General features: G+C 34.2%; 1 protein-coding gene across 1 annotated transcript in view; it reads left to right on the top strand.

Annotated features, from left to right (window-relative positions):
- The window catches only part of LOC106873452 (uncharacterized), a 180,445-nt gene that overhangs the window by 134,191 nt on the left and 31,436 nt on the right, over positions 1 to 14,818 (top strand). The window contains exons 19-22 of the mRNA XM_014920810.3: positions 556 to 735; positions 3,100 to 3,249; positions 6,683 to 6,749; positions 10,982 to 11,073. Coding sequence (XP_014776296.2) covers positions 556 to 735; positions 3,100 to 3,249; positions 6,683 to 6,749; positions 10,982 to 11,073 — 489 coding nt within the window. The remainder of the gene's footprint in view (positions 1 to 555; positions 736 to 3,099; positions 3,250 to 6,682; positions 6,750 to 10,981; positions 11,074 to 14,818) is intronic.

Below are 14,818 nucleotides of genomic sequence, written 5' to 3'. Positions count from 1 at the left end.
TCTGTATCTCTTGCATTCACATACATATATTTGTATACACACTCTTTGTTTACATGACAGCCTGTCTTATATTGTGTTTTATTATGTCGCATTCACACTCACACAGACATTCTAGTTGACAACCAATAAACCTTACTTTTATACATCTTTACCAGTTGAGTCTCTCTCTTTTCCTTGCTGGCATTTCCTCGCATTTCACATGTGCGTTCTCTTATGTTATAGTATATAATATATATTTTTGTGTCGACCGTGCGACGTGTTAAAAGGAGCCTGTTCCATTCGTCACCATTCTCCTTTGGTTTGCATGGTCGTTTTCCTACATATTTCTACAATACACAAAATATTTTAACAATCTTTTATACAATTCCTAATAATTTTTTAAACATGGAATTGATTATGAGGTCATTCCAAGTAAATTAGGAGTCAAAAGGTTCATAAGTGAACGTGCTTGAGAAATACTATCATAAAGCTCCAAAATTAAGTTGTTTTTTTCCTCCTGTTAGAAATAGTGGTATTTTTTTAGATCTCTTAATTCATGTCTTCTCTTTTTTGCAGACACTGTTGAGGATTTGGGATTGCTTCATCATTGAAGGACCTAAAATACTATTTCGGTTTTCTGTAGCCATTCTAAAAATACATGAGGCAGAACTTCTCAAACAAACAGATACAATCAGTTTGATGAAACATGTCAAATCTTGTGCAAAGCTAACAAATGATGTAGAAGAATTGGTCAAGGTAAAGTGGTTTTGTACTGAATCTAATCTCTATGGCTTATTCATTTTTCAAATCCATTCTTTAGAATACACAATAATTACCAGTAAGAGGCTATAAAATGACTGGGGTAGCTTCAAGGCATAGAGCTAAATCCAGTTTAATCAGTGATCAAACATAAAACTTTCTGAAACTTCTTTTATTTTCTAAATCTTATTCATATTGCATAGCATTGAGAGGCCATAACTGTGGCATTCAGCACTGGATTAACCATTAAGAACAATAAGCATGTGCTTAGGGAATCAAGGAAAGGGAGCACCATAGAAATGGTAAATGGTTTACATCACAAAAGAAATTTCTTCAGACTTGCTAAGATAATGTTTGGGATGCCTTATCTCTACTAAATATAGAAGCAGATGTGTTACATAAAATTAATTTTGAGGATTTGATCAAAGACTTTGTCATTTATCTTTTACTTGTTTTAATCATTGGACTGTGTCCATGTTGGGACATTGCCTTGAACAAATTGACCCCAATACTTATTTTTGAAATCTGGTGCCTATTCTATCAGTCTCTTTTCCTAAGCCACTTATTTATGGAGACATAAACAAATCAACACTGGTTATGAAACACACACACACACACACACACATGTTCATATATACATATATATATATATATATACACACATAAAACATACATACATACAAACATGCATACATACATACATATACATACATACATGCATACATACATACATACATACATACATACATACATACATACATACATACATATGCATGATGGACATCTTTCAGTTTCCATCTACAAAATTCACTTGCAATACTATAGTCAGCTCACTGCTATAGAAGAAAACACTTGCTCAAGGTTTCACAAAGTAGGATTAGCATCTTAACCAGCAAGCCTCCATTCCTTACTACTAAATCATTGGAACAAAATGGTTCAAGACCAATTAAATCAACAGTATCATTTATGTCAATGAGATGGTATCAAAAAGTTCCCAGACTATTTCTGAATGCGCCAACACACTTGTGTGCACAATGAGAGCTAGCAATGACCTTCGTGAGGTAGTGTGCCAAGTGACATCATTATGTTTAATTTAATTGTGAAATTTGTGTTTTTGTGATCATGTGTATGCTGTAGTCTGCAATTTTGTCATGGATAGTAAGTTGGAACAAAGAGCCAGCATGAAATTTTGGGTTAAATTTGAGAAGTCTGCAACAGAAACATTGAGAATGCTTCAGCAAGCTTACAACGATGAGGCAATGGGTTGTACACAATGTTTTGAGTGGCATGGGCACTTCAATAGCAGAATAACGTCCCTAGAACATGCTGAATGATCTGGAAGACTTGCCATAGCAGTCACCCACAAAAGTGTGGTGAAAATTCATCAGCTTGTGTATGAGGATCATCGAAAGACAATCAACAACATTGCTGATGTTGCCGGTCTGTGTATGGATCTGTGCAGTCAACCCTAACGTCTGATTTGAACATGCAGTGTGTCTCCGCCAAGTTTGTCCCCCACCTGCTGAGCACTGAACAAATTGAACATCATGTCAAAGTTTATCAAGATCTCCGCCAGCATACTGTTGATGGCCCATACTTTATGTTGAGAATCATCACTGGTGATGAGAGCTGGGTCTACGGGTACAACCCTGATACGAAGCAGCAGTCGTCACAATGGAAGAGGCCTTCATTTCCATGACCAAAGAAGGCATGACAGAGCTGCAGTTCAGTCAAGAGCATGCTCATCATTTTTTCAACATCCACAGTATTGTGCATGGAGAATTCGTCCCCCAGGGCCAGAACATCAATTGAGAGTTCTACTGTAATGTTTCAAAGCTTTTGAGGGAAGTCATTTGGTGAAAGTGACCAGATCTGAGGAGCATGCAGAATTGGATTCTTCACAACGAAAATGCACCTTGCCACCAAGCTCTCCTTACTCATGAGTTTCTCACCAAAAACATGGCATCATTTCTGCACCCACCCTATTCACAGGGACTTCCATCTCTTAACCAAGATGAAAATGCAGTTCAAAGATCATCGTTTTAACACCATTGCTGAGTTCTAGAGCAAATTGCAGAAGGGCCTCAACATGCTTACAGAAAACAACTTCTAGACAGGGATCCCAAAAGTGGCAGAAACGATTAGACCAGTGCGCAAGGTGACTATTTCAAAGGAGATGATGTTAAAACTTAGGTAAATAAGTTATTTTTGATTAAACATAACTAGTCCAGGAACTTTTTTGATACCACCTTGTAAAGTAGGCTGGCTCAAATATCATTGCTAGAATAATATTGAGAAGGCATTTTTGCTAATATGACATTGCTAAAGTAATCAAATAAGATATTATTATTTATATTCCAGGTAGCTTTTGAAGAACTTAACCCATTTCCTAAATGGCAGACAATCCGTGCCAAACAAGTCTATTACCAAAGTATGATTCAAGAACATTATAAATGGCAGAAAATTAATGAAAATAGCTTTTTGTTCAGTAGAGAAATTGATGAGGAGAAGGTTAGTTCAGTATTATATATTCTTACCAACAGAACCTCAAATTTGATCCAAGTAAATGTTTCCTTTTTCAATCCTTTTGTAATAGTAATTATATTGACCCCAGTGTTTCACTGGTACTTAATTTATCGACCCTGAAAAGATGAAAGACAACGTCAACCTCAGTGGAATTTGAACTCAGAATGTAAAGACAGACAAAAGGCTGCTAAGCATTTTACCTGGCATGCTAATGATTCTGCCAGCTCGACACCTTAAATAATAATAATAATAATAATAATAATAATAATAATAATAGTAATAATAATAATAATAATAATAATAATAATAATAATAATAATAAAACAACAACAGCAATAATAATTGTTTCTAATGTAGGCCCAAGGTCAACAATTTTTAGGGGAAAAGAGATAATTAGTGCCATCAAACCCAGTACTTAACTGGTGCATTATCTTATGAACCCTGGAGGGATGATGAGCAAAGTTGATCTCAGAAGGATTTTAACTTAATATAACAACAACAATAGCAGTAATAATCTTTTCTATTCTAGGCACAAGGCCCGAAATTTTGGGAGAGGGGGCCAGTTGATTAGATCGACACCAGTATGCAACTGGTACTTAATTTATCGACCCTGAAAGTATGAAAGGTAAAGTGACCCCAGCAGAATTTGAACTCAGAACATAAAGACAGACGGAATACTGTTAAGCATTTCGCCCAGTGTGCTAACGTTTCTGCCAGCTCGCCACCTTACAATAACAGTAATAATAATCTCTTCTAATCTTGGTAAAAGGCCAGCAGTCTTGAGATGAGAGTAAATCAGTCACATCACATCACAGACACACACAACAGTACAGGACTGATGCTTAACTGATTGTCTTCAAAAGTGTGAAAGACAAAGTCAATCAATGTAAAGAGCTAGAAGAACTGCTACTAGGCTTAGGCTTTTAAAGTTTTAGCAAGAGCTTAGATATGTTTCAAAGAGACTCTTTAAAAATAGTTGAATATCCTCAGAAATCATTAAACTGCATTAAATAACAAGCTGCTTTGAAAATGCTAACAGAATAAATAAGTATATACGACCATAACAAATAGTTTGTCTTTAATTACTTTAATAGCAAATCTATAGCTTAAAGCAATATTTTAAAAATTCTTATAATGAGCTCTATGCCACCCTTGGGTAAATTTGATTCTGGAGTTTTAGAAGTTAATCTTAATTTCAATAATTTTTCCAAGTTTATTATTGGTTAGTATTGTAAATCTGACCATCTTGGAACACTCCTTGGCACTGTTATGGGTATCTATTATGATGCGAAAAACACTGCTCAAAGGTTTTGATTATAAGACAGTTTAATGAGAAGTAAAATTTGTTTCCTGATTATCGAATTAAGAGTTTTTTCAATGGAAATCACAATCAAAGAGAAAAGAATTGTAAGTGTAATAAATATTTAACTCATAGTTATATATTCATTTTGTAGCTGAGAGATGGCTAAGTGAATAATGTAATTATTGGACTACCAGCTCGTGGATCAAAAGTTTCAGTGTGCTGTTGACATTTTGTTATGTTTCAAGCCAGAAAACTTTATTCTACATTACCTCAATTCACTTTGCTGTCATATAGCTCACCTGAGAATGTTACATGCAATAAACTAATGTCCTTTATTTTCTGTCACTTGCACAAGTATATAAAGTGCCAGTGGACAACTGGATTCGATTTCATCGACTATACCCTATCCCAAAAGTTATGTGCATTGTGCTATTATTAGAAGTCAGTATTATATTGAAAAAAATCATTTCAAAATGTGATACATCTAAATATCTTTATAACTATTAGAATTGTCAGCTGCTCTCTGACAAGTTTGTAGTGGAGCTTGTCGCAGCATTCTTGGCCCTCAGACCACATCCCTGCTCACTGCTATCAGGGTAGAGATGGTTAATGACTATCTGCAAGTGTGAATCCCATGAGTCAGAGTGACTGTTCCTGTATCCTCCCTCATCATTCTTCAGGGCAATGCCCTTTCTATTTTGTCCATTGGTACCATGAGGCAGACTGCCAAGCCTTTTTTGATATTACTTGTTACTTTCTGTAGATATATGACATCACTGTTGTTTTACAGTTTTATTTTGTTTAATTTTGTAAAGTTTAATTAATATTTATTATTAAACATGACTTTTCCAATATTTCATATATTCTACATATTTAGAAAAAGAACCATATTTATTTAGACAAGGTGTCTTATGGTTAGAAGCTCTGTTGTCTTTATTTCCTTAATTATAACATGGAACAAGTCGTATTCATGATGGTTCTATCATTAAGAAGTCTATCAACAAAATAAAGAATTATTTATGCACTGAGCATTCATCTTGATTAGCTATATTCATGAAACTTAATTAGTTGCATGTCATCAATCCATACAATATTGATTTATCTTTATGTATTTATGACTAAATATCTTGTTTGAGAAAAAGCTGGATTGTTCTACTAAATTCAGATTATTATGTAACATTTTCTGAAACATTTTTATTTTCTTCTTTTAACAGGTATCTTTTTTTTTTATTCTTATAGTTTTTTAATGCCAACTACTTAACTCAGAAATAGTGTTATCTATTTTTCAGTTTTAATAAAACATAATCAGCTGAATATTAGGCAAACTTAATGCTACCATATAAAAATGCTAGCATATAATAATTATGTTATGCTACCATATGAAGTATTCATTTTATATTAGAACCTTCCACAATAATTTTATGTAATAATATTTTCTTAACATAGGATCAAAATAACAGATTAGTAATAATTAAAAATAGGTTTTTATTAAATATATCCAAATTCATGATTATTTTAAAATTCATTAAGCACCAATGTCATTAGAAATATGTTCGGGAAAAGTTAATATTAAAAATGCAATAGAGAAAATAACTGTCGTTTGTTTTTTTTGTTTTTTTTTAATAAGGATATCAAGAAAAATAGCAACCTTTATGAAAAGTTTAATTTTGAAGAAACAACATGCAAGCAAGTAAAAGGAAATCTTTGGACATGAAACAGATTCCAATATTTATTTTTTAGGCAATCATAGTTCAAGATGGTAAACTGATAGAATCTTCAGCACATCAGACAAAATATTTAACAGCTTTTGTCCTGGCTTTATGTTCTGAGTTCAAATTTCACCAAGGTCAACTGTGCCTGTCATCCTTTTAGAATCAATAAAATAAATGCCAGTCAAGCATTGGTGCTGGTGCAATCAATTAACCATCTTCCCCAAAATTTCAGGCCTTGTGCCTATAGTAGAAAAAATTAAATCATTATTATTGTTGCTGATTTTGTTGTTCTTCTTGTACTTTTCTTCTTCTTCTTTTTCTCATTATTATTATTGCTGTTGTTGTTGTCGTTGTTGTTGTTGTTGTTGTTGTTGTCATAACCATCATTATTATTGTTATTCAGATGAATCATTTGAAACCTATCACAGAACAACAGTTATCAATACAGACTGCTGAAGTCTATATCGAAGGTAACTTTATAAAAGAATACTTCTTTTATTCATGCATTCATTCATGTGTCTGCATGTGAGAATGTATGAGAAGGAGATACATGGAGAACCAGAGGATTAGAAAATAATTGTCTGTATATATGAGTATACATTTGTGTGTGCATAACAGAATGGATGACTAAGAAGATAAGAGAAAAAGAGAAATCTATCATCAACATTATTCAATGATGAATTCATAAATGAATTTTATTATTGTAACAGAATCTAATATAGAAACACATTCTGTTGTATTCAATAGGCAATACTCAGTTATAGGATACAATAGGATACAAAATAACTCTCTAGACACACTTTCATTTATGAAATATTTTCTTGTAATGAGATGCAGGTATGGTTGTGTAGGTAAGAAGTTTAACTTACAACCACATGTTTTTTGTTCAATTTTGCTATGTTGCACGTTGGATAAGTGACTCTTAATTGGTTAATCGATGCCTTGTGAGTGAAACTTGGTCCACAGAAACTGTACAGAAGCTTGTCTTATGTGTCTGTCTGTCTGTCTGTCTGTATGTATGTATGTATGTATGTATGTATGTATGTATGTATGTATGTATGTATGTATGTATGTATGTGTGACATCATCATCATTGTTTTAATGTCGACTTTTCCAAGCTTGCAAGAGTCAGTGCACACACACACACACACACACACACACACACACACACACACACACACACACACACACACACATACACAACACACACACAAATATATATATTAGATAATAAAATGAATGGTTTATAGCTGGTAGATTACTGGTAAAGAACGATCACTTTCACAGTGTTTGTTATGTATTTAGTTAATGAGAGATGGCAGATAAAAGATACGAGAATTTCTATTAAGTGCATCCCACTGTGCAGATGTATCTCTTCAGGTGATAAATAGATATAACTCATTAAAATAGCAGTTCTGCAATGTATCTTCTCAGTTCATGTAAAGAAAAGCAGCAAATTAAAGGATAAAGCTTCATTTATATTGAAGATCAATAATAAAATAACAAATGCAAAACAGAAATGGACAAGCAATACAGCAAACAAAGTATTAAATGTAACTGTTAATGGATATGGATATATAAATGCTCTTGTGGAGGTTATATGGTGCATGTACACTCACTCAAACAAGCACCCGCAAAGATGTAAGCCTACACACACATGTGGGTTGGCACGCATATGTTTATATAGTGAATTAAATAGTTACTTGGTGTTTACAAGAATAGGGAGGTTAGAGCTAAATTTAATTTATCCATACCTTAAAGTGAATTATGTTAAAAGTTACTCAAATTCATTTCCACTGCATTGTGTGAAAGTGCACTTATATGCATGTAGACATCTTGAGAGTCTTTCAGAAATTCAACTAGTGATCTTCTCATTGGTCCACAAAATAGACAGGGATTACTTGGAGCAGAGTCAGCATCTCCTGGAAATGATACTATATAGTTTGTGTGCTTTAATATATAAATGAAGCTATATCCTTAAATTTGCTGCTTTTCTTTACACAAACTGTAAAGATACATTGCGAAACTGTTATTTTAATGAGTTATATTTATTTATCCTTTAAAGAGACTCATCTGCACTGTCAGATGCACTTGTACCAGTTATTAAGTATCCCACTTATGATGGATCAATGCTAGATGAGTCAAAACAATTGCAGTGATTAATAAAAATTCTCATATCTTCCATCAACCAAAGATATATATATATATATATATATATATATATATATATATATATATAATATAATATAGGATAAAATCTTTATAAGAATTTATCAAGTAGTCAGTGTGAAAAAAACCCCATAAGGAAAAAAACTCATCGTTTTTTTCCCATAAATATATATAATTTATATAAGGGCATTAACTATATAGTAATGCCTCACGCTTAGAGGGACTAAATAAGTAAAAAAACTACCAAAAAATAAGCAACATATTTACCGAAAGCGAGGGAAATGCAACTTTCAAAAATTAATCTCCTAAAAACATTTAACTTAACGGCAAACCACTGGTTTCTCAATTAATACAGCATTCCAGTTTTTGGTAGTTTTTGACTTATTTAGTCCCTCTAAGTGTGAGGCATTACTATATAGTTAATGCCCTTATATAAATTCAGTGCCCCTGGACTGGCTTGTGCGGGTGGCACATAAAAGACACCATTTCGAGCGTGGTCGTTTTCGTGCAGGTGACACGTAAAAGCACCCACTACACTCTCTGAGTGGTTGGCGTTAGGAAGGGCATCCAGCTGTAGAAACTCTGCCAAATCAGACTGGAGCCTGGTGTTGCCATCCGGTTTCACCAGTCCTCAGTCAAATCGTCCAACCCATGCTAGCATGGAAAGCGGACGTTAAACGATGATATATATATACACACACACACACATATATATCTTAATAATAATGATGATAATAGCCCAGCTATGGAAAATGAAGAAGGTGAAGGCATAGGCATGGCTGTGTGGTAAGAAGCTTGCTTCCCAACTACATAGTTCCAGGTTCAGTTTCACTGCATAGCACATTGGGCAAGTGTCTTCTACTATAGCCTCAGGCCGACCAAAGCCTTGAATAGATTTGGTAAATAGAAACTGTAAGAAGCCTGTTGTGTGTGTGTGTGTGTTTGTGTGTCTATTTGTGTGTTTGTGTCTGTGTTTGTTCCTCCACCATTGCTTGATGCCTATCTTGGTGTGTTTACATTTCCGTAACTTAGCGGTTTAGCATAAGAGACCGATAGAATAAGTACCAGGCTTACAAAGAATAAGTCCAGGGGTCAATTTCTTTGACTAAAAGGCAGTGCTCTAGCATGGCCACAGTCAATATGACTGAAATAAATAAAAGAAAAAGAAGAATGAATAGTGCCAATTATTGTTGGGTCCTTGGGAACAGTATCAGAAGGAATCAAGAGGAATATAAAGGAAATTGGAATAGAGTGCCCAATGGAACTGTTACAAAAGGTTTGCCTTGTTGGCACAGCCAGAATAATCAAGAAAGTATTAGATAACTGAAAAGAGTGAATAGCATGATGCCATAGGCTACAGGTAGTAAGCCCGCAGACATGGAAGACTCCGGGAGCTCCAATAAAACCTGTGATAAAAAGATAATAATAATAATAATCCATCTCATGAGACCAATGCCCTGATGCACTGGCTCTCATGACTTCTGATCTTAACTGATTGGAAGTGTTATCATATACATGTTTTGTTTTGGTATAAAAGATGAGCTACAGCAAATATTCTGCTCAATACCACAGATTTGCTTGTCAATTGTTTGACCTTAATCATTTGAGCATGTCCCCTTGGTGGCTGATGATATGTGCATCCCTGATCACAAGCAGAAGTAGTGGGGGAGTATCATAGCCATATGTTGAGAAGAATTTAGCTATCTATCTATTTATCTTGCAAGCTAGCTACCTATTTATCTAACAAACTATCTATCTATCTATCTATCTATCTATCTATCTATCTATCTATCTATATATATATATATATATCTATCTATCAAGCTATCTATCTATCTATCTACCTATCTAGCTAGCTAGCTAGACAGACAGACAGACAGACAGACAGACAGACAGACAGACAGACAGACAGACAGACAGACAGACAGACAGACAGACAGACAGACAGACAGACAGACAGACAGACAGATAGATAGATAGATAGATAGATAGATAGATAGATAGATAGATAGATAGATAGATAAGGAAAGATAAGTAGATAGGCAGGTAGTTATAAAAGCTTTTCACAGAACGCCTTGCAGTATTTGTTATGGTTTCCTGCACTCTGATTTCAAATTCTGTTGAAGTCAACTTGGCCATTCATTCTGTCAGTGTCAACAAAAAAGTAACAATTCAAGTTGGTAAGATGCCCTGGTGCATTTGTTCCAGATCTTTGCATACTGACAGCAATGCCTGCAATAACAACAGCAGCAGCAGCAGCAGCAACAAAAACAATACATTTATAAAATAGATCAAAAAAATGATTATATCTCAGTCAAAAGTTCTTTAGCCAGGCATCAAAAATGATGAGAAAACGATTTCATTAAACAATCTGGGCCAAGATGGAAAAGAATGGCAAAATCAAGAAAGAATTGGAAGTACATTGTGACCACTTATGTATAACAACATATGACAGTGATACAGTGATATTGAATTATAGAATTTGTACCATGAAAATATGACATAATTTCTTTCTGCTTTGTTTTAATTCCAGGATTTGCATGGTTTTGTTATGGTAAACAGGACTATTCAGTTGTTTTTGAAATAAACTGCTTTGAAAATGTTATGTATGAATTACCAATCAAGGTAAGGCAAATGAAATACTAATTTTAAAAATAATTGCTTACTGTGTAGCAACTACATTAATTGTTTTTTGTTTTTATATCCCTATCCCCTTCGCATTCACTGTCTTGTATTTTCAGGGTATTTGATCACACCTCATCATCCTCATCTTCTTTCCTTTTCCAGCTGGTGTATCCATGTATCTCTTCTACTACAAAGCACCTGTTCTTATCTATGTATCATAATCTTGCCTCTCAACATCTGACATAAACCACCTCCCTCAATACTACCAACCCGTCAATAAAGGTATCTTGTCTGGCAAGCTACTTGGCGACCTCACTTGTGCTGGTGACATAGAAAAGCACCCACTACACTCTGTAAAATGGTTGGCATTAGGAAAGGCATCCAGCTATGGAAACCATGCCAAAACAGACATACGAGTTCAACATACTCCTTTGACCTGTTGGATCATGTCAAGCCATCCAACCCATGCCAGCATGGAATACAGAAACTAAATGATAATCATGATTTCAAAATGACTGGTAACTAAGAGAGGAAGTTATAATTCATGTTTTCATATTTATTTGAACCTTAAAATGCTAATGCATAACTGAAAGTAGTCATATGAACTTGATGCAGTTGAGAAATTCACTTTCCAACCACGTGGTTCAATGTAAGTATATGACACCTTAGATATTTTCCCTTGATCATAGTCCCCCATCCCATATATATATATATATATATATAGAGAGAGAGAGAGATAGATAGATAGATAGATAGATATATAGATAGATAGATAGATAGATAGATATAGATACAAATATATATACAATGGGTTCTTACAATGTTTCTATCTACCAAATTCACTCTGGGTTATAATAGAAGACACTTGCCTAAGATGGCATACAGTAGGACTGAACGCAAAACCATGTGGTTACAAAGCAAGCTTTAGATGATTTATCTAGAACAAAGGGTAATTTTCTTAACAAAGTGTACCCCTTTAACTCTAACTTGTGGAAGAAGGTTCTCTCAAAATTGCAGGTCCATGTCAACTGATCCGCAGAGCTCCACCTACCTTCTCATAGATCCAGAAACCTGAATGTTCAACATATTGGTTTGGCTTTGTGTCTCAGTACACTAGGCATATCCATCTTGCATTGTAAGCATACAGTGCCAGAGTTTAGAGTTTAAAGGAAGTAATCCTCATTTTAAAGAAAGTACAGAATTTTAGAGTAACTATGTAGCTTGTCAAATAGGCTGGGCATTACATAGAAGCTTTTTACTTGGTCATTTCTTTGATTGTTTGTTGTTTTATGTATGATCATGCATACATCAAATCTTTTCTAATTTGAGACAATTATTTCATGTTTTGTTCCATTCAAATATTCTGTTTTTACTGCACACCATCGTTAAGTTGTTATAAGGCAAATAGATCCATAATAAAGGAGAATTCATTTGATCACCTGACAGTCCACAGATAGGGTCTAATTTTATTTCTAACCTCTGAATCTCAAAATATTGGTTTCAAACTTTGGCACAAGGCCAACAATTTGGGGGATTTCATCGACCTCAGTACTCAACTGGTATTTATTTTATCGACCCCAAAAGGATGAAATGCAAAGTCAACCTCAGCAAAATTTGAACTCAGAACATAAGGATGGATGAAATGCTGCTAAGCATTTAAATACTGACACTTATTAACCAATGAGAAAACCTGTACATGGTTGCTCACCTCACAAGTAGTAACAACCAGATCTCCCCCAGATAAATCCAACCAGTTTAACAAAGAAAAAAGAAAAGAAAAAGGAAAGGCAAATTAGATAATCTAGTTTTCATTATGCTAAAAAAAAAAATATAGGACAGTTATAGATGGAGAACCTTTTGTCATAGACCTGTCCTGAGGCTAAACAACATTATTTACTTTACTTAAGCCCTTCACTCCCAATGGAGCATATGGAGCATCGGCTATCAATGACTTTTCTCATCTATTCTTGACCCTAGGCTGTCTCCTGGTGGCCTTGCAGCTTGCTTTTGGATTTTAACTGCACTTCATAAGGCCTTCCTTTCCTAAGTCTTGATCATTTTCGATGACATTGATGTTTCTGCAACTTTAATTTTTTCAAGATAGGGCTGTTGGTCCTGTATCAAGGCATACAAAGCTATTGCCATTTTGTACAAGATCTCGCCGGTAGCCATTACCATGTCCAAGACAGAGGCAAGATCTCGCCTGCAACCATTTGCCATGTGCAAGACGACAGCAAGACTCTCATTGGCAACAGCTATTTAAGCAGGAGAATTAAGACATTCTCTCTTTTTCTTCCTTCTCACTTACGCTGAGAAACACTGTGAAGCTGGCAGCTCACAGCGAACTCTTAGTCCACTCTAACTTCACCTGTTATCTCCAGAGGTAATGAACCTCATGTGAACGGAGCTATAATGAACCACGTGCTGCCATGAAGATGGTCACTGAGAGCGAGCCACATGAATGAGAACTAAAAATAAATGGCTATTGAATTGCACTCCGCTTGTAAACTTCTTTGTGTTCCAGATCCTTAAGACTATAGAAATAATTGTAATGGGAGAGGGAGATACTCCACAGGTATCACAAGCCTTCCATTATAGTCCTATACAAAACCACTTTTGCCCTCCATAATAGACTGGCTTCTATCCTTTGACCTGTCCAGCATAGAAGGCTCTACTAGGAGCTTGTACTTTGTTGGCACAGCTCTCAGAGTCATTGAGACACAAAAGTCACCACACCACAAAAAGGACTGTACTTGGCAATGCAACAACAACAATATTAGTATGAAGAAATTAGAAGTCAATTTTAATCATTTTGATACCAACCAACCCACCTGAGACTACTTTTGGTTCCATGATTCAAACTTCCTGTTTTGAAGTGAGGTATATTAAGACCTATCAAAATCTTGTGTTTATTTATGTTCCAAACACTAGCTAAATAACAATAAAGTCATTTTACTAAATTCTTCACTATTTTAAAAATTAATTGATACAAATGCAGTACATGGTAATAAAAGAGTCAATCTACTTTTGGTTCTGTAAAGTATCAACAATTTATTGTATATTTTTGATAGCATGTTAACCTAGGGTGTGTAGTCAAAGATTTTAAGATTTGCTTAAACACAAAAGCTGACAGTTACTTAAAGGTCAAATGACATATCTCACAAGGTCATATTTCCCCTTTGTTTTCATTTGTAACAAAGTCAATTACAGTTGTCACAAGTTTAGAAATTTCCTATGGGGGAGGGTATTTGTTTATAAATATTTTCATGTTTCTTTTCTTGTCTGTTAATAGCACATGCTATGCCTTTTGTTTGTATCATTTGTTTGTAATAATTTTCATATTCTAAAACAAAAAGATATTTTTTGTTTTGATTATATTTTTCTACAACCACTTAGACACGAAGCTTTGTTTAACAAAATTTAGGGAAATGGTTTACATAAAAAAGCACAAAACATGATTGTACCAGTGAACAATAATTTGGATACTGGAATATGCTCTTGTTGACTAAAAATAGTTTTCATTTAGATCCTATTTATAAGTAAATACTGGAAAATAATTTTCTTTCATATTCTGATTTTTCTAACATTGAACCAGAGAACCAGGAAACAAAATATAATAAAGAATAATTCAGATTTTAAAGTACATGTTTCAGATTTCTTATTAGAAATAAAATAATTTGTTTAAAATTTGTGGTTAGAAATAGTCATTTCTTTCTTGCTTCAACGTTTCTGATTTATTTATTGA

This window comes from Octopus bimaculoides, chromosome 2 (genome assembly GCF_046866305.1).
Source record: "Octopus bimaculoides isolate indiv1 chromosome 2, ASM4686630v1, whole genome shotgun sequence".
NCBI lineage: Eukaryota > Metazoa > Mollusca > Cephalopoda > Octopoda > Octopodidae > Octopus > Octopus bimaculoides.
This window is presented reverse-complemented; position numbering and strand designations above follow the sequence as displayed.